The 20,490-nt window shown below is 44.7% G+C and overlaps 1 protein-coding gene across 7 annotated transcripts in view; it reads right to left on the minus strand.

The window, feature by feature from the left end:
• SNTG2 (syntrophin gamma 2) overlaps nucleotides 1–20,490 on the minus strand; it is a 400,470-nt gene that overhangs the window by 43,247 nt on the left and 336,733 nt on the right. For 5 of the 7 annotated variants that reach the window (XM_063622870.1, XM_063622867.1, XM_055252588.2 and 2 more), the window contains 2 exons: nucleotides 10,173–10,265; nucleotides 2,348–2,458 (listed from right to left, as the gene is read on the minus strand). In XM_063622870.1, the coding sequence (XP_063478940.1) occupies nucleotides 2,348–2,458; nucleotides 10,173–10,265 (204 nt within the window). Of the gene's footprint in view, nucleotides 1–2,346; nucleotides 2,459–10,172; nucleotides 10,266–20,490 lie in introns of those variants that run through there. The other 2 variants (XM_063622871.1, XM_063622865.1) reach the window with 2 other exon arrangements.

Below are 20,490 nucleotides of genomic sequence, written 5' to 3' on the forward strand. Positions count from 1 at the left end.
CACTGCTTTTGTGAGGTCCCTGCCTCTCTCTACCCAAGTTCCTCCCTCTCATCCCAGGGATGCCATGGAGGGGCCTTGGGCGGCTCTGAGATCCAGCATGGGGAAATGGAGGTGGACTTTTTTTAGTTTGGGTTTGTTGGGACATATTTATGTGCCCCACACTCATTTCTAAGTAGCTAGGTTGCTGTATTTGCAGTTTTACTTTTTTTTTTCATAAAATATTCCCAAAAATTGTTTAAACTACAAGTCCTACGAATCCAGTATCCATCCCTATGGCCTCTGTAACTCCCTGGAGCGTTCTCTTTTCCACCAACCCACGATGGGAATAGGTGCAATCCAAACAAAGCATCACAAGGCAGCGATGCCTGTCTCAAAGCCTGTGTCCCACGTGAATCTAACATATTTCAGGCCTCTCTGTCTTAGGTGACCTGATACTGATGTTCCTTTTATTAACAGATAATCAAGAGCTCACTGATCATTAACAAATAAAACACAAATACGTTTAACCTCAACAGACACTGTCAAAAGGGTGTTTCAGATGCCATGGAAGCTGCTGGAGGTCCTGAAGCCTGAGCCCCGGGGATGACAAGGGCTCAGAAAGCCACGGGGACACCGCAGGCGTGAAACCCTCATGGCCACCAGAGACCTCCTGCACCCTCACAGTATGAGACTCAGAGCTCCACAAGATTAAGGCAGCAAAAGGTTACGGTGCTCCTCCCCTGCGATGGCGCCGAGGCAAACAGCTGCATAAATAAACAACCCAGAGGAAGAATGTTCTATTTTCATCCCTGATCCATTCACATCCATGCCAGTGAAATACCACACGGAAACTGATGTCAAGCCTCTCTCTCCGCATTCCCACCTTGCTGGTGGCTGACGACCCTGGGATGCAGCTCAGGGCAGCCTGCTGAGAGGTCAGCGCCTTTGCCTGCTCAGGTCCCTGCGCTCAGCACGAGTGCCGCTGCCTCATCACTGTCCCCCACCCCAGGAGCCACAGCATCTGTACCATCTGTACCATCTGCATTCAGGTTTTGCTTTTGTCAATTTCCAAAACATAAAAATGTCAAACAATCCCATACAATTTCCGTTTTGTACTTAAAAGCAACTATAAAATGTCATTTCATTGAGATCAATGAAGAGAGGACCAAAGTTGACCTAAACTTTCACATATAAAAATGCCATGTGTGACGTGTTGCTCAGATTAATTCCATCAGAGAAAAAAAATGTCTGCAAAGTATTGACAATCTGTTTCCACACAATATGTGTTCATGAGTCTCATATTTTTTAAAATTTATTTTTCAGTTTAGTAAATTTAATCTTTAGTCTTATTAACTTTATATTAAAACTGGCTTGTGGGCAACACACTTATACACAAAATATGGTAAAAGTCAACACCTGTCAATAGTAACATGTCACCTCTAGGCAATGAATTTAAAAGGTCTAAGGTCTTTAATTAACAAAGAAGTTTGTTCTCAATATTATTGTCAATTTATCACATACAGTATGCAAACAAAATACAGTTTGTAAAACCCTTCCTTTAAATTTTGACTTGTGGTATATTTTAAAATATTGATTTCCTGCTGATATTTACTAAGAAGCTTGTACATTTTAGTAAAATCAAATACTTTGTTTCAATGGTCACCATTTTAGGATATAAACGTCTCTCTAACAGGAAATATCCTGTATAGCTTGAGCATCCCAAATCTGAAAATCCAAACCCTGAAATGCTCCAAAATCCCAAACTTCTCGAATGCTGGCCTGATGCTAAATGTTCCAAAATCCCAACCTTCTCAAATGCTGGCCTGATGCTAAATGTTCCAGAATCCCAACCTTCTCAAATGCTGGCCTGATGCTAAATGTTCCAGAATCCCAACCTTCTGGAATGCTGGACTGATGCTAAATGTTCCAGAATCTCAACCTTCTCCAATGCTGGCCTGATGCTAAATGTTCCAGAATCCCAACCTTCTCAAATGCTGGCATGATGCTAATGTTCCAGAATCCCAAACTTCTCGAATGCTGGCATGATGCTCAAAGGAAATGTTCACTGGAACATTTTGTTTTTTGGATTTTTGGATTTCAGATGCTTAATCAGTACCTAATCCACAAATATTCCAAAATCTGAAATCCCAAACACTTCTGGTCCCAAGCATTTCAGATAAAGGATATTTGACCTTGACGGTCTCTTTCGGCGTATCTATTGCCTAATTTTTAAGAAGGATTCGTGCTTCGGGACCTATTGGCTTATTTTTGTGTGCATGGGAGGGGTGGAGATTTTTACAAGTGGACCATCTGAGCTTACTTTATGTGTGGGTGGGTGGCAGAATAACCCATGCCCCATGCCCCATACCTTTGTCTCAATCTGTTTGGTGTCCAGATTCTGAAACAGCAGCTTTACTCGAGTTTTCCCATCATCTGAAGATCCCTTAAGCTGGGAAAATTTAAATCTCCAGAGCACATTCTGTAAAGGAATAAAATTAATTAGTGATTTATAAACAAGAGCTCATTTATTTAATTAGCATCTCTTACTACATTTAACAGCCTCGTTAAATCAACAGACATTCACTTAATGTTTAAATCGATGTTTAGCATGTGATGATTTGTCAGTCTCTACTTTCTCGCTCTTCAGTCTTTGCAAACTGGCCTCCTCCAGCCCACTCAGCTCTCCTGCCCCACAGTCCAGCCTCCAATAGCTGCCCCACATGTCTTGAGGATGCATGAGCATCCATGGTCCTCAGTCCCACGTCGCCCACAGTGGCCCCCTCTGGTCTTCTCTTGCATTTTCCTGTACACAGCCTTAAAACATCCTATGAGCATTGCTCCTTTTTCTGCTTGGAGAACTTCAGAAAAAATCACTAAAAGTTCCAGTTCTTCCTATATTATATAAGACATAGTCGAATGTGCAGATAAAATCAAAAACTTTAATCCTGACTGATACCACCCCATCTATGGCTATATGTGAAACACTAAACTTTAGTTTTTCATGAACCAATTTAAAAAATGTAAAATTAAAAATTAAAAATATCGCCTTTTAATACTACTGCAAAAATTACTTAATGTTTGCTAAGGTACGTTAAAGATGAAATGTCCTCTACAAACTCTTACTTCCATAAATAAAAAAGGCTGCAGCAAAGAAAGACTTAATGGATGTCTTCTATAAAAGATAGTCTTTAATTATAGAGACTTCATTATAATAAATCTTTATCTTCCCAGAAAAATTCCACCAGGGAACAGTATTTTTTTTTTTTTTTTTTTAGCAAGCCATAGGTTGAATTTCCATTAAAAGCTTTTATTTTTAAACAATGAACATATTTTTCTCTGAATGTCAGGAGAGGCAAAGGGGCTGTAGAAAACAGGGAAGAAGTTTCAAGAACACTTCTATCCCATCTGACCATTGACAGGTTTATTTCCCACCCACACGCTAGCCTCAAGATTCTTGGCCACATCTTTTTCTTTATATTAAATCCAGGAGCTAAATATAATTTCTGCATTTTATGCCAAAGTGTCAAAGCACATGTTTCCTCTAGGTTTTGGGAAAATTAGAACTTCATAGGATCTTAGGGAACAGTTTCTCTGTCTCTTCCATGTTCACGGTGAGGAAACTGAGCCCACACCCACCTGGACAGACTTTGGGCATCAGGATCCTTTTAGCATTAGAATTGCCAGACACTATCCGGAAAGAGAACATGCCAAAATCATGCTTCAGTCACTGCTCCCCACGTGATATGGTTTGGCTGTGTCCCCACCCAAATCTCATCTTGAATTGTAGCTCTCATAATTCCCACGTGTCATGGGAGGGACCTGGTGGGAGGTAACTGAATCATGGGGGCAGGTCTTTCCCATGCTGTTCTTGTGACAGTGACTAAGTCTCACATGATCTGATGGTTTTATAAAGGGCAGTTCCTCTGCACACGCTCTCTTGCCTGCCACCATGTAAGAGGTACCTTTGCTCTTCCTTCACCTTCTGCCATGATTGCGAGGCCTCCCCAGCCGTGTGGAACTATGAGTCCATTCAACCTCTTTTTCTTTATAAATTACCCAGTCTTGGATATTTCTTCATAGCAGTATGAGAATGGACTAATACCCCATGGTTGTCAATTCCAGAAGTGAAGCATGTGTATCCATTCTTGTCACGAGCAGAAAAGAACGTGATGTGAGCACTGGGGCACTGAGGCAAGCCCCAGAAGCAGATGGCAGCCACAGCCATCTGGGAAGCCTGTCCCAGAGAGGGAGCTGCCCAAGCCACTCCTGCCCTGCTCCACCCACTGCACCTGCCTCTGGAGAGCCTCTTCCCACACTCCACACGAATTCCACCTTGCCTAGGCAGCGCCAAAGCACCTTCTCTGAAAGCTGTTAAGTGAAGGCTGTGACTTCAGCCTCTTAGATTCAGGTAAGTCTCATCTGCCTTTAAAAGGACCTATTATCCATCATTTGTAGGAGAGACCTGTGATCATAGGTATGTGCTCATCCATCAGGAGAAGCCACGCAGTCTTGGCTATTGAGGTTTTGCCTAATTCCTCACAAAATAAGCAACAAACGACTCTGTGAGCAGCAGTAAGAGCCTTTGGTTCAAATTTGATTTTTAAGAAAGAGAGCGCAGTAGCGGTCTACCTCTATTAGGATAGGGTCTTGGGAATAACCTAAATTAATATTTTGCATGGTATCGTAAACTGCTGTTAAAACATCATATACAAACACTGCAAAAATATCTATGTAAAAGTCCTGTTTATTGTTTAAAGAATTCAAAATGGTCCTCACAGTGAAGTGATTTAGGTATATGATTATTGACTTTTCGGTCCATTGATATTGCACTGCAACTGTACTCAATATTTGCAGATTTGAGAATAACCCTTCTTCATGAGGCATAGATATCCAGTATATATGCTTAAAATTATGTCCTAATTTTACCATCTAGCTCTTGTCTGGGTGATGGAGGACAAGGATCTCGTCAGCTTCTCTGGTTTGGGAGAGGCTGCAACGTGGTCCAGGCACAAGCTGGGGCTCCGTGGGAGCAGGTGTGACTCTCTTTCTGCCCTTCTCGGAGCTGTGTGGCTGGACGTGGTGGCTCCTCTCATAATCGTCCCTTCCAAATCGCCCGTGGTGGCCTCTTTTAACTGTTTCACAGCTTTTCTCTTAAGCACCTGAAAACAGCAATGTTTCTGTAGAAAAGGAACTTGTTTTTCCATTATGGATGGCGTTTCTGCACACTTTATTTAAAAGTGGTCTGGGTAACAGTTTAATTTCACAACTCTGAGCCCTTCTCCAAAGCGCAACTGGACCTTCTGGGTCGGAATGTGGCCTGTGCCCCACTCACAGTTCCAGATACGCTGTTGGGCAGCCAGTCACAACAGAGCCATTATTTCCACTCCACAGCCTGGGGGATAAACTTGGGTGGACCCATCCTCCCGTGGCACAGATAAAAGCTGAAGGGAAGCCGGGTTTTTAGTTCTCCCTCTTGGAAGACAGAAAACATTTTTCCATAGTTTTAGTAATTAAAGAGCAGCGTTGCAGTTCAGTGCATGTTACATGAAACATGTTAATGTTTACATATTACTGTGATGGTTTCAGGTTGTTAAAGATGATAATCACATCTCACTTCCTTTGTAACACATTCTGATTGTTAACATACTGACAATGGAAGGTAATATTTCCTCTGTAACACAGTCTGATTGTTAACACACCGACAATGGAAGATAATCCTTGAATCCTTCACGGTGGAGGTGCCACAGGAAGTACCAGGCAACTCCATGACACCAAGGACTTGGAGGTGCTCTCAGTTCAAACCTAATTCGTTTCTTGATGTTTTCCTGGGAGCTGTGGAGACACTCGCTTCTCTTCCTCATCAGGCCAAAGGCAAGTCTGCATTTTGTCTTCCACAACAAACAATTCCTTTTCCACTTTTAAAAACTGATCCTTTTGTTCCTCTCCATCAACCTTAACTCAGCCCCGCAGGAATCCTGTTCCTAGCTAAGGAGCAGGTCCCGTGGGGACCAGGACAGCACCAGGACACTCTTGTGAGAGTCTGCACTGATCGCCCTGAATACAGAATCATAATTTGCTGTGGTGTGGGGAGTGGCCTGGTGGTAGATTCAGAAGAGAAGTTACCATTTAGAGACAAGGCTAGCTTTTCAATGTGCCCCCAAGAACGAGTGAATCCTGCGGTGGTTCTGCCTCTCCAGCAGCTCTTGGTCCTACGTGTGTGGCCAGGCTCCATCCTGGGATCCGTGGAGGCTGAGGACTCAGGCGGGACCCCTCCCTGACCCAGGCTGCCTGGTGCCCACCCAGGGTCAGCCTCCCCTTCTCCCTCACCACTGCGGGTTCTATTCTTATCAATGTCCTCTCTCATTTCTTATTAATTACATGGAACAGTAGGGAAGTCGGTGCTAATCCAGAGAGTGAGAAGAGGATGTGGATGTCGTCCGGAGGCCCCGCCGGCCTGGAGTGCGCTTGGACAGGGCAGGTGACCCGCCTGCATGGGGCAGGGATGCCTTCCATCTCTAGCAGCTAGGAGGGTGTTCTAGTTTATCCTTTTTAATTGAAAAAAAAAAAAAATCTTTGCATCTAGAGATTTAGGCCATATAGATTAGATAATGGTCTTCTCATTTATTTTGTAAGTGCAGTAAATATTTTCATGGTCAAACGCATTTGTTTTTCCGCTTACCTCCTTTCTCAACGTTGAAAATAGATAGTTGATGGTGAATGGATTCAGCCTGGGAAATAATTGCTTGTCTTTCTCCGGCAAGCAGAGGTGGGCAATCAAGAAACGTGAGCACACACAGGCTTCGAAGGAGCATGTCCCGCAGATGAGTTGTGTTGGCCTCCCAGGTCCAGAACCTCTTTCTGTGCAAGAGTTTGGTGAATGGGCATTGTTGCCATGTCATGGTCTAGTTTTGCCCCAGAAATAATACACAAATGTCCTGAGTTAACAGTACAGTGTGGTGTAAAAGTGCTAATTATCCTGTGAATATAAGCGTGGTAACTCCCAATCTAAATATTTGTAGCCACAGAATCTATTTGATTTTTTAATAATGACTAGTAAGAGGGCACATGGGTACTGCAGAAATAACATTTTAAATAATTATTTAGAAGCATTTCATATTCAATACTTATCTTCATAATTCTTTCATATCATTCATCACATTGATGTTCCTATCAATATACAAATAATTGAAAACCTATTGACGCCAAACTCACAAATGTCATCCTACATTGACATGAGTGACAAGATGCCAAATAAAGCAAAATTATAAACATTTTATGAATTTACAACCCATTGGTTTATCCTTCACAGTTAAGGTGGGAAAGCTTTTCTTCAAAAAAATTAATTCAAATATTGTAAATTCTAAAATAAACTACAAGGAACAATTGTTCGTGTTGTCATGTGCTATTTTCAGGTTCAGCTGCTGTCTGAATGGACTCAACAAACCAGTGTTAGGCCAGAACTCCTTGAAATAAAGAAACAATCACAAGAAAAATGTGAGGTCAAGTGCTTTCCTTCAAAGGAAAATAGGTCAGCAGGTCAGGGCCTCTGAGCCTCAGGTTCAGACCAGCAAAAAGACATCTTCATTGAATCTTTACACAAAGTTGACCTAGAGTGGAAAGAACAGCGAGCAGAGAAGAGCCTCAGCTGAGGAGGTGAAAGTTCCTCCTTGGAAGCAGAGAGAGCAGGTGGAGGGCTGGAGCCAGCCCAGACGCCCCCAGACCGCCAGCATGCTTACTCTAGCACTGCCCTGGTCATTTTGGGTGAGGGAAACGCACGCTGTCAAGCAGAAGGAGGGACTCAAGGCTGTAGACAAATGCACTTTAATTATAGGAGCTCAGCTGAGTTGGACGGTCTGGTTACCAGGGATTTAAAACACTGCTGCTTTTACCCTAAGGGCTCACAACCCCATCTTGCACAGCATTAAGAAACAAATTATAGCTATTTTAAAAGTTGACTGGACTGATTTTAGGGCTGACTCTGGAGACAGTTCTGTCTGAAATGATAGGAAGTGTCCCACGAGGCCCCAAGCCCGGCTCTGCCTGACTGTGCCTGGCATTGACCATGCCAGGGAAACGGGAAGAGGTTCTGGGGAAGGATGGTGATGCCCTTGAGGAGGAAAGGCACAGGGCAGCCCAGGAAGAAAGGAAACTCACCGGGGAAATGAAGGTAGGAAATGTGTCTTCATGTTGAGCAATGGCCTGGAAGCTCACAAACATCACTCCCACCCAGGGAACCCCGTGGCCACTCCAGGTGAAAATCAGCCCCTGCAGGTACGAGGCTCAGGGCTTGGCTAAACGTGGTGATAGATGTTCTCTTCATTTCTGCAGACTCAGTTGATCCTCCTGTGCTGAGACCTTCTGGCAGAATTACAACATGGAGACACGTGACCTCTGGACGCTATGCTGAGCCCCGAGCACGGGTGAGAGGCGCTGGCTGGGAAGGGCCTGTGAGCACATTACCCACAGCAACACAGGTAGAGAGAAATGCCCCTGGTGAGTGCTGGCCCAGGCAATGGGGCCGGTGGGCCAGCGTTTCACTCCTGGAAAGGAGGAGCTCACAGGCTCCTTCCAGTGGAGGGACACACAGGACCCCAGGGGCTGCAGTGAGGGGGCTAAGCAGACCCGCTCTAAAGCAGAGTTTGGAGTCTCCTTTTAGATTACCTGGAACACTTCATTACTTGAAACACAGAGCAAGAAGTAGAAGTTACAAATCAGGTGTCCTCTTTAAGAAGCTGTATGGAGAGTTTGTCCTTACACTTGAATAGTTACTTAATTACCTCCCTTATCTCAAAAGGACATGCACAGTAAGTTTTTGCAGATCTGGCTTCCAAATAGTATTAAGAGCAAGTCACCCAGCCTGGAAACGGCAGGTCCGTATGGCAGACCAGGGACAGGGGGAAGAACACCTAAGCGGAACCCAGAAGCTACTTCCCACTCTGTGACTTTAGGTCCATAGAATTATGGACCTGGATACTGGATGGCAGATGTGAAATCCCTTCTTCTCATTCAATGCTTACGCAAATATGTGCTATTGTCACTACAAACATGGTATGTGCCCTGGAGGGGAATAATGACTCCATTAAATTTTCTGGCCCTGGAATTCCGTAAAGGAATTAGTCCATGGCCCTAGCCCAGGTTTCTCAGCCTCCACACTATTGCCTGGTAGGCCCTGGAGATGCCCTGTGCGGGGCCCTGTGCCCTGAGCCATCCCTGGGCTCCACCCTCCAGGTGCCCTGGATATCAGCAGAAACTCCCACCAAGTCCTGACAATAGAAAATGTCTCCAGACATGTCCAAGTGTCCCTTGGGGGCAAAACCACCAGTTTGGGAGCCCCTGCTCAGGAAGGGGTTTTTGTCTTGCTTTTTGTAGAGGCCACACAGTGAGGGCAGCTTCTCAGAAAGAAGGTGCAGTTCCCTGTGCGCATTAACCTATAGATTCAATGACCAATTCACTGCAGAGGGCATCCAAAGGTTCTTGAACACAGAAGTTAGGAAATGACCATGAGATAATAAACGGGGCTCTATTTTGTAAAGGGGGTGCAGCCTGATTCGGGATTGCTAATAAAAGACAAGTTAAGTCTTTCAACGAGATTTGTTGAAATTTTTTTTAACAACCGTATTTATCTTACCAACACTTTCCATTTCACTCATTCTTAATTAACACAGAGAGTAGGTTTTAAAAAATATTATGACAAAACAGTGGATTGTCCTCACAAAGCATTTCCTTAACACTTATGTAGTTGGGAGAATACTCAGATGTGGGTGGAAATGGGTCTCACTCCCTTCCTAAGGGCAGCTGTACATTCCTGGCATCCACCCTCCACAAATTCCCCCAGGCACAGGCGCTGTTCACCGCTACCACGAATGTTCCGATGAAAGGCAGGCAACGATGAATGTTTTTTTCAAAGCATTTACTCAAGTGTTGTGGGTCCCTCCTCAGCAGCAGCATCTTCAACTTCCCTGTCCACCCACCTGACCCTGCTGTGAATACTACTGGCCAGACACCCTCAGGGCTTGTGGAAATCCTGGGTCCTGAGCTATCAGAAAAACAAGTCTACGAAAGCATGGCCTCTGCACAATACACAACCCAGCAAGGGTGGTGGCTTCTACCAGACACGCGTGAGTGTTAACACCCATGGAATGTAACCAAGCACATGGCAATGGGGCGGCACGGACGCCTGCTCAGCCTCTTACCTTTGTCTTACTCTCAAAACAGGTAAATCCCAACGCGAAATCCACCGTGAAACGCAGCATTTCTCCTTGCCAGCTGCACATGTATGTTCTGGACTAGAAAAAAGTATCAATTTTGAGAAAACGTTCTTTAATAATGCTGTTTAACTTTAATTAGGTAGTCTCCATATTAACCCCCCTTTGGTCAAAAATTATAAAATGCTCTAACATCCAAGTTACAGGGAACAGAACAAGACGATGCAGGGTCCCAGAAGACCCGCAGGACTAACTGCATACACGGAGTTCTTTCTTGCTTTTTGTCAAGAGGCAAATATTTCCAGCTCTGTGAGGGTGGGGAGTGTTTACAGGCATTGCTCTAACTCAGAACAAATGCGCAGAGCCCAGCCAATCTCTATTCTCCAACGCGTGTTTGAAAACAGAGTAAACCACTGAATTTTCTTTCTGCTAGCTCATTATACCTATTGGGTAATATGTTCACATCTCTTTGCATGAGGCCCACAAGCATGTTCCCGCAGGAGCTAGAAGCGGCACTTTCCTGAGAAAATTCTGAAGAGCAGTACAATTTACACCACCACCAAGCAGCAGAGCAGTACAGCAGGGATACCGCCAAAAACATACAAAAACGACATCGGTGGTCACACAGTGGGAGAAGTCCCGCAGTCTGAAGCGCATCCCACCCGCGGCGGGTGGTTTGTGTGGAGGGCGGCCTGGACCAGCAAGTGACGCTTCTGAGGGGAAGCCTGGGTTCTCTGCTCCTGGACTCTGCCCCAAGCTCTCTGGGCTTCAGGCTGCGGAGCCCGTGAGCACCTGCCAATGCACTCGCAGCCATGTTGGGTGAAAGCGAGATTTGTGTTTTAAATGTTTTCATGCCACTCCAGACAAAAGAAGCATGAACCCTAATAAATCTGTAGGTAAAATGTTCCCATTTAGAAGAGAATCGGAGCCATCGATTTGAGTTGGAAAAATATAGCCCGTGAGTTCTGGGCCTGTCTCTGAGCCACCCTGTGGCATCCAAACACGTTACTCTTGTGGAAAACGGGTGCTTGATGCCTACACTCTCTCTCTTCCCCCTTCTCTCTGTCTCCCTCTAGCATACACACACACACACACACAGTGCACGGCTCACACACCACACGCACACACACAGTACACGGCTAACACCATATACACACATACACACATACAGAATACATGGCTCATACACCACACACACAATGCATGGCTCACCACACACACAGTGCATGGCTAACACCACATACACACACATAGTACACGGCTCACACACCACACACACACAGTACATGGCTCACACACCACACACACACAGACACAGTGCACAGCTAACACCACATACACATACACACCCATACACGACATGCATGGCTTGCACACCACACACACACACACACACACACAATGCACGGCTCACATACACACACAGAGAGTGCACGGTTCACATACCACACACACCCTTATACACAGCGCACGGCTCACCCACCACAGACACAGACACACACACACACACAATGCATGGCTCACACCACACACACACAGAGTGCACGGTTCACATACCACACACGCACTTATACACAGTGCACAGCTCACCTACCACAGACACAGACACACACACAGACACACAATGCATGGCTCACACCACACACACACACAGCACATGGCTCACACACCATACACACACACAAACACTCACACACACAGTGCATGGTACACACACAAACATTCCCACACACACAGCACACGACACACACCACACACACACACAGTGCACGACTTTCACACCACACACACACACCCACAATGCGCAGCTCACACCTACACAGCCTACAGCTCTCACACAGCATGTGGCTTACACACACACGCACATGCACAGTGTGGGGCACACACAGCGCACAGCTGACACACAGTGCATGGCATACACACGTGCACACACACAGTGCACGGCTCACAGTGCACTGCTGTGACACAGCACATGGCTCAGATACACACAGCGCACAGCTCACACACACAACACATGGCTGACACACATGCACACACACTGTGGCTCACACAGCACACGCTGACAGTGCATGGCTCACATACACACACACACACACACCCTGGCCGAGGCGGGCAGGGGCCAGTCAGGTCTCAGGTCTCAGTCCTGTCACTGCTCCACTCCATGGGCTGCCCATACTGCCTGCCTGACAAGACCTCCACTGCCCCCCCATGCCCCGCCTGTCAACCTTTCTTTAGAGATTGTCACAAACACGGTAGCTCAAGTCCCTGCCTCTCCCCTCTTAGAGGAGAGCAGGTGGCAGGGGGCCCAAAAGGCTGGAAGGACCCATCCACCTTGGGCTTTATACAGCTCCTGACCATTTCAGGATAATCAGGGGTCCAGCCAATGCCGCACACACAGCTGGTGGTCACGAATACTCTACACACTGTTGGCATTGGTGATGAGAGTCGGAGAGCAGATTGCAAATGAGCAGTGGCTGAAAAGCACAGTCCCAGCCAGCTCCCCCTGCCCACCTTCCATAAACCTGACCCAGAGTGTGAGAAGGATTGAGGTTCTATGTGAAAGTCCACAGGAGTGGTGACATTCTCACAGCTCAGGTTTGAAAGCTACTCAATCTCTAGAATTTAAATCTAGTGATTATAAAATAGGAAATGAAAATATTCCAAGGGTAATTGCTACATTTTATGTAGACTAAGTAGCTAGCATCATAGGATCTGTAGAAATGGTAAACATCAGTGGCTAGCACTGAAGGGCAATACACACACATTCGGTAATTATAGCCCATCTTTACGGCACAGGACAAAGTTATTCCAGACGGCTACATAAGCACACAACGCATTTGCATAATCTCCAAAGGGGCTTAGGATGGAGGAAAAAGAGAAAGCTTTCGTCTAAGGAACCTCTGGCTACACAAAACGTCATTTTCAGAATTAATCAATCAATATCCTCCCAGACACATAGAGTGTCTCATCATTCGCATTTTTAGAACTTGAGAGAATTGGCCGGGCGCAGTGGCTCACGCCTGTAATCCCAGCCCTTTGGGAGGCCGAGGCGGGCGGATCACGAGGTCAGGAGATTGAGACCATCCTGGCTAACACGGTGAAACTCCGTCTCTACTAAAAATACAAAAAAATTAGCCGGGCGTGGTGGCGGGCACCTATAGTCCCAGCTATTCAGGATGCTGAGGCAGGAGAATGGCGTGAACCCGGGAGGCGGAGCTTGCAGTGAGCCGAGATCATGCCACTGCACTCCAGCCTGGGCGACAGAGCGAGACTCCGTCTCAAAAAAAAAAGAACTTGAGAGAATTAAAAAAAAAAATCTGTTTCCTCATTACTGCTGTACATACAACTCCCACAAAACAGTCTTATCATAGAACTTTCCAAACACAATTCTTTCAACCTAGTGAATGAATGACATGTGGGATTATTTCCAGGCTTCCTCTATGTTTACAAATTTTCCCTTGATGCCTTGGAAGAAATTCTAATTGGCACACACGCCCCAAATCCTGAAGGAAGGGTTGCCTCACAGCCCACTTCCCACATCGGAGGGAGTCTGGGAATGTTTATTTTTTTTGTGTGCCGGTTTCTTGAAAGACATCCTCATAGACTGCCCAGCAAATTTTGATAAAATTAGTAATTTAAACATTTTCTCGTAACTCAGGGAGAGAATGTCCACGTAACTCATTTGGAATTCTCCAAGATGTTGAGGCGGAAGGAACAACTTACTAGGATAACATTTGACCTACTGATGAAATTATGGAGAAAGGGTATATGCAGAACACTTCATGGTTTGGCTGAAGACAGGGGACAGTCTTTTTGTACTGAACTTTATCTCCAGCACATTATATGGTGACCCATAGAAAAATGACCAACTGCGGACCACAGCTCTGGGCTTACAGCAAAGCTTCTGAATCAATTAACGAGTTCAAGAAAAAAATAAAAAGTTCTAAGTACCTCCTTCCACAACTGACCAAAACGTAAAATAGATAGTTTCAGAACTCTTTATATGAAAATATCAAAAGCGGTCTTATTAATAAAAGCTTAAAGTAAATGGCTTTGAAGTTCAGCTTTTGGAATAAAATAAACCAAGCACAGAGCAATCAATATTTACAGAAACCATCAAAAATATAAAGCACAGAATTACCTGAAGAGTTAAAAAAAAAGAAAGATAAACCTAAGAATACCAGAAATAAAACCATCTTTTTTTTTTTTTTTTGAGAGAGAGAGAGTTTTGCTCTTATTGCCCAGGCTGGAGTGCAGTGGTGCAATCTCGGCTCACTGCAACCTCTGCCTCCCGGGTTCAAGCGATTCTTCTGCCTCAGCCTCCCAAGTCCTGGGATTACAGGCGTCCCCCACCATGCCCACCTAATTTTTGTATTTTTAGTAGAGACGGGGTTTCACCATGTTGACAAGGCTGGTCTCAAACTTCTGAACTCAGTGATCCACCTGCCTTGGCCTCCCAAAGTGCTGAGATTATAGGCGGGAGCCACCGTGCCGGCCAAGACAAGATTTATTTTCTGTGTTCTGAACACCAAGAACAGGATGCCACAGCCATGCTGCTCAGGTGAGATGCTATAACTTCAGGAGATGACAAGCAACTCGCCCCCTTTGATTTGCTCATTTCCAGTAAGGAAAATACTCTCCCAATAGTGGGCAGTAAAGAAAGCGGCCTGGAAAAGGAACTGGAGTTGGATATGAGAAATAACAGCAGGTGTGCATCTGCCACACGTAGGTCACCTAGTGCTTTCTTGAAGATTTAGTGTCTGTATTAATGGAAAATATTGGTCTGTGGTTTATTTTCTGGAGTGTTTTTGACTGCTTTTGGTACAAGGGTAATGCTTGCTTCAAAAACTTGTGTTTCCTCCTCCTTTTTTCTTCCAGAAGATATTATAGAGAAGATATTGGTGTTCTCTTTGACATTTGATAGAATTCTCCAGTGAAATCATCTGAACTAAACATTTCATTTTGAAAGTTTTTAAGCTACAAATATAGTTTTCTTAGTAATGGTAAGGCTACCCAAAGACTCTATAGTGATGGAGTTGTGGCAGTTCGTGGTTTAGGAGGAAACAGTCTCTTCGGTTTAAGTTGCAAGATTTACATGTGTAGAGTTATTCATTGTATTTTCATTATCCTGTCGAAGTTTACACAGTCTGTAGTGATATCCCATTTCATTTATTATATTCTCAATTTTCGTCTTCTCTTTTTCTCTTTTTTTTGTGAGTCTTTCTTCTAAACATTTGCCAAATTTAATGGTATCTTCAAAGAAACAGCTCTTTGTTTTACTGGTTTCCTCTTCTGTTTTTCTGTTTTCAATTTTACTGATATCTGCTCTTCCTTGGGGTTTATAGTTTATTGTTTCTAGTTTATTGTTTCTAGTTTATTGAGGCAGAAGCCTACAGTTTTTAGACCTTTCCTGTTCTCTAATGAATGCATGCTGTTAATGCCATAAATTTCCTGTGCAGCCCTGATTCAGCTGTGCCTCACAAACTTTGATGTATTACAGGGTTCTCATTTTCATATCCTCATTATTTTTTATTTGCCTTGAAACTGCATGTTTGACACATTGCTTATTTATAAGTGTGCAGCATCTAAGTGTTTGGAGAATTTCCTATTATCTTTCTGTTGTTGATTTCAAATTTGTTTCCATTTTAATTGGATAACATTCTTTGTATATTTTAAGTTCTCACAAATTTGTTGATGCTTGTTTATGCCCCCAGATATGGCTGATCCTGCTAAAAGTTGCATGGACACTTGAAAGTAATGTTTATTATCCCGTAGTATGTGGTGGGGGGATTCCATAAATGTTTACTAGATTCTTTTAGTTGATGGTACTGTTGAATTCTTCTATATATTTGCTGATATTTTACCTAGTTGTCTTTCTATTGTTGAGAAGGAGTGTTGAGGCTTTCCACTGTAATTGTAGATTTTTCTCTTTTTTGTTTTTTTTTTTTTCAATTCTCAGTTTTTGCTTCTCATATTTTGCAGCCCCGTTGTTTTGTGAACACTCAGGATGGCTGGGTCTTCTCGGTGGACTGAGCCTTTTATCATTCTATAATACCACTCTCTCTGCATCTAGTAATTTTATTTTCTCTGAAGTCTCCTTTATCTGATAATAGGGCTACTCTTGCTTTCCTTTGATCAAGATTACATGATTTATCTTTTTACTCGTTTACTTTCAAACCATCTACATGGTATCTTTGAAGTAAGTTCCTTCATTAGAGCTTGGTCATCTTGTTAATCTCCTCTGCCAATCTCTGTTTCTTACTTGGTACATTTACACCATTTTCACTCATGTAATTATTGATGTCTTAGGGCTGAAGACTGATATTTTATTTTATTTTCCTGTCTTTGATTTCTCTGCTTTTTTTGTCTGCCTAACTGTAAGTTAAACTCTTTTTTTTTTTTTTTTTTTAGCATTCCAATTTATCTGTATTTTTTTGAGTGTCTCTTTGGATGGCCTTTTTAGAAATTGCTCTGGTTCTCTATACGCAGTTGTATACATGTTCTATATACACAGTGGTCACTCCTCCATCAGTTTAGCTGAAGTATAGAAACCTCACTCCCCTTCACCTTCCTTTTCCCTCCCCATTTATAGTACATATATTTCAAATAGTTTCTTCATATACATGTAGAATCACATCAGACAGTGTTATTATTTTTTCTTCGACCATAAAACATAATTTAGTAAACTCAGGCCGGGCGCGGTGGCTCACGCCTGTAATCCCAGCACTTTGGGAGGCTGAGGTGGGAGGATCACGAGCTCAGGAGATCGAGACCAGCCTGGCTAACATGACTACTAAATACAAAAAATTAGCTGGGCATGGTGGCACATGCCTGTAGTCTCAGCTACTTGGGAGGCTGAGGCAGGAGAATCTCTTCAACCCGGGAGGCAGAGGTTGCAGTGAGCCGAGATCACACCACTGCACTCCAGCCTGGGTGACAGAGCGAGACTCTGCCTTAAAAAAAAAAAAAAAAAAATGCACGAAAACTCAGTAGGACAAGAAATGTCTGTGGTGTCACCTGCACTCTCGCTCACCATGGCCCTTCTTCCCTCCTGATGTGCCCAGGTTCCTTCTTTCATCGTTTGATTTCTGTTTAGAGAACTTCCTTTATTCTTTTTGGATAGATCTGCTGATACTAAACTCTCTTAATATTTTTATCAGAAAATGTTTAAATTTTTTTAATTACTGAAATATATTTTCAAGTGGATAAAGGCTTCTGTGTGCCAATTCTTTTCTTTCAGCACTTAAAACAATATTGGGACACTCCCTTCTAGCCTCTGTAGTTTCTGATGAGAAAGCCACTGTAAATTGAATGGTTTTTCCTCCCTAAGAGCTGTATTATTTTTCTCATGCTGCTTTCAAGATTTGTTTTCTTTTTCTTTAGTTCTCATGAGCTTAATTGTAAGGATCTGGGTATGGAATTCTTTGGGCTTATTCTGTTTAGAGTTTGTTCAACTTCTGGAATATGTAGGTTTACGTCTCTAGCCAATGTGGGGAGGTTTGAGGCCATAATATTTTTTGAGTACTTCTTTTCTCCTGGACCCCAGTGATACAAGTGTTATGCCTTGGTTACATCCTGCAGGTCCCCCTGGAGGACAGCACGGCACGGGTGCAGACAGCAGCCGGGCCTCAGCAGGGTGCAGGGTGAGCAGTGACAACCACAGTGAGCATGTGGACTCTGTGACTCTCCCTCAAACTAAGTAAGGTGCCCAATCCCACGACCCTTCCCCACCATCCACTGAGAGCTCCATGCATGTCACCTTGACCCTTCCCCACCATCCACTGAGAACTCCATGCATGTCACCTCTGGGGGATGCTGAGGCTTGAGCTGAGTGCTGTGAGAGCTCGGCAGTTCTAAAGCCATCCCATCTTACACAGCTTCAGGCTGTGGAGATTTTCCTCTCACACACAGTCAGCCTAATGACTCATCAAATTTTCTAGGGCTCTTGAGAAGCACAATCAGAGCTCCCTTAAATACCTTTTACTTAATTTTTGGACATCACTGCAGAAAATGACACGTGCTGCGGTGGCGAAAAATCCAGATAATAAAAATTAAAATAGCTTTTTATAGGACAATAGCTAGTAAACGTAATTAGGATGTGATAAAACATGGTATTAAATAGCACATTCGAGTTCATTTTCAAATATGTTAAAAATTCACGCTCCAGACAAAAGCATTAAGATTAGCCTTTTAAGTATCATAGACAACATGCACAAATGAAGAGCTGGAATTAATGAAGAAGTTAAAGAAGCGATTCTGTTCATTAACAAAACAGGATGCATGGAGCTGTCGGAAGCAACATCACGATGGGGTATGGGAAGGGAGAGAAATCACGTGGGCACAGGCAGCTCTGCCGGGATAGACTGAGAGCCACCTTACAAGCAGGGGCTGGCACGGCCTACGTGAATTTCTGGTCGATGTGCACCCTGGGGCCGCAGCTTGTGTCCAGCGGGGAAATGCTGACCCACCCTGGGGTGTGGAGGGATCTTTCTGTTTTTATCCTGGGGTCAGTGAGCCCCGGGAGGCCAATGCTTTCTTCAACCTAAAGCAGACTGGATTGCGGAAGGAGACCTGCAGAAAACGCTTTAGCTGACGAAGAGCATCAGCCATGAGTGAGTGGACTTTGAAAGTATTTTTAACAGCACTTTAGAGTGGAGATAGTAACGGTGCCCTCATATAAGGCACCCGTCTTGCATGCCTGGAACTAGGCTAAGTGCCTTACATTGAATTCTCATGGTAAACTCACAAGATGGTGCTTTCATCCTCATTTTACAGATGACAGGTGGGGTTTGGGCAGGCACACAGCTTGCCACAGGCACAGAGGACAGGCAGGTCTCTCTGTCCCTGCATCCTGACTCCTCATTTATTGCTTCCAGCACCACAGCTCAGCCTTGCAGTTGTGCTCCACGTTTCTTGCGGGTTGGTGCACAGGAATGACTTGTGTCCCCCCAAAAGTCATGCTGGAGCCTTAGCCCCCAGTATCTTATTTGGAAGTAGGCTCTTTGCAGAAGAGACCAAGGTGAGGCTGTGCTGGAGCACATGGGGCTCAAATCCTGTGCCAGTGATCTTCTGAGAAAAGGAGACAGAGACCCAGGGAGGACAGCCAGGTGTGGAGTCAGGGGTAGAAGCTGGGGTGAGGAGCTGCAGACTGAGGAATGCCAGGGACTGCAGGAGGCATCCAAAGCGGGAAGAGGCAGGAGGGATTCACCTTCTGAACCTGAGAGAGTTCAGCCCTGCCGACCCTTTGATCTCAGATTTGCAGCCTCTAGAAATGAGAGGATAAATTTCTGTTGTTTTAAGCCACTTGGTTTGCGGACGCTCCTTAGGGGAGCCCTGGGAAATGTGCACAAGGCTAGACCAGCAGGGCCAGGACTGGTGACGAATGTGTTTCCACGGCCCAGAAAGCAGCAGCATGGGGCATGTTCCTGCCTCTGACTCTTGGCTCCCGGTGTTGCGCCTTATTGGATAGAAGTATCTTGTATTAGTCAGGGTTCTCTTGAGAGACAGAACTAATGGGATAGATATATATCAAGGGGAGTTTATGAAATATTAACTTACACAATCACAGGGTCCCACAATAGGCCGTCTGCAAGCTTGAGGAGCAAGGAGAGCCAGTCCGAATCTCAAAACTGAAGAACTTGGAGTCCGATGTCCAAGGGCAGGAAGCATCCAGCACAGGAGAAAGATGTGGGCTGGGAGGCTAGGCCCATCTCTCCTTTCACATTTCTCTGCCTGCTTCATGTTCACTGGCAGCTGCTTGGATGGTGCCCACCCAATTAAGGGTGGGTTTGCCTACCTCAGTCCACTGACTCAAATGTGAATCTCCTTTGGCAACACCCTCAGAGACACACCCAGGACCAATACTTTGTATCCCTCAAGCCAATCAAGTTGACACTCAGTATTAACCATCACATTTCTGGAGTGGCACAGGATGGTAAAAAGGCATTTGGAGAGGTGGAGGCGGCGGAGGCAGAGGAGGAGGGGACCCAGGGAAGGCGGGTGTGGAAAGCAGATCTGGTGTTCACCCAGGGGCACCGTCCAGGACCAGGTGAGGACAGGGTCTCTACCGAGGCTTACTGGTTTAATTCTGCTTCACTGTTTTAGAATGTGTGCCACTTTGGCCTGTCTTCTGTTTACATATTTATTGTTTTAAATTAAATGTATAGGCCGGGTGTGGTGGCTCTCACCTGTAATCCCAGCACTTTGGGAGGCCAAGGTGGGTGGATCGCTTGAGCCCAGGAGTTTCAGACCAGCCTGGGCAACATGGCAAATCCCCATCTCTACCAAAAACACAAAAAATTATCCG

The sequence above is a fragment of the Symphalangus syndactylus genome, chromosome 18 (genome assembly GCF_028878055.3).
Source record: "Symphalangus syndactylus isolate Jambi chromosome 18, NHGRI_mSymSyn1-v2.1_pri, whole genome shotgun sequence".
In the NCBI taxonomy this organism is placed as follows: Eukaryota; Metazoa; Chordata; class Mammalia; order Primates; family Hylobatidae; genus Symphalangus; species Symphalangus syndactylus.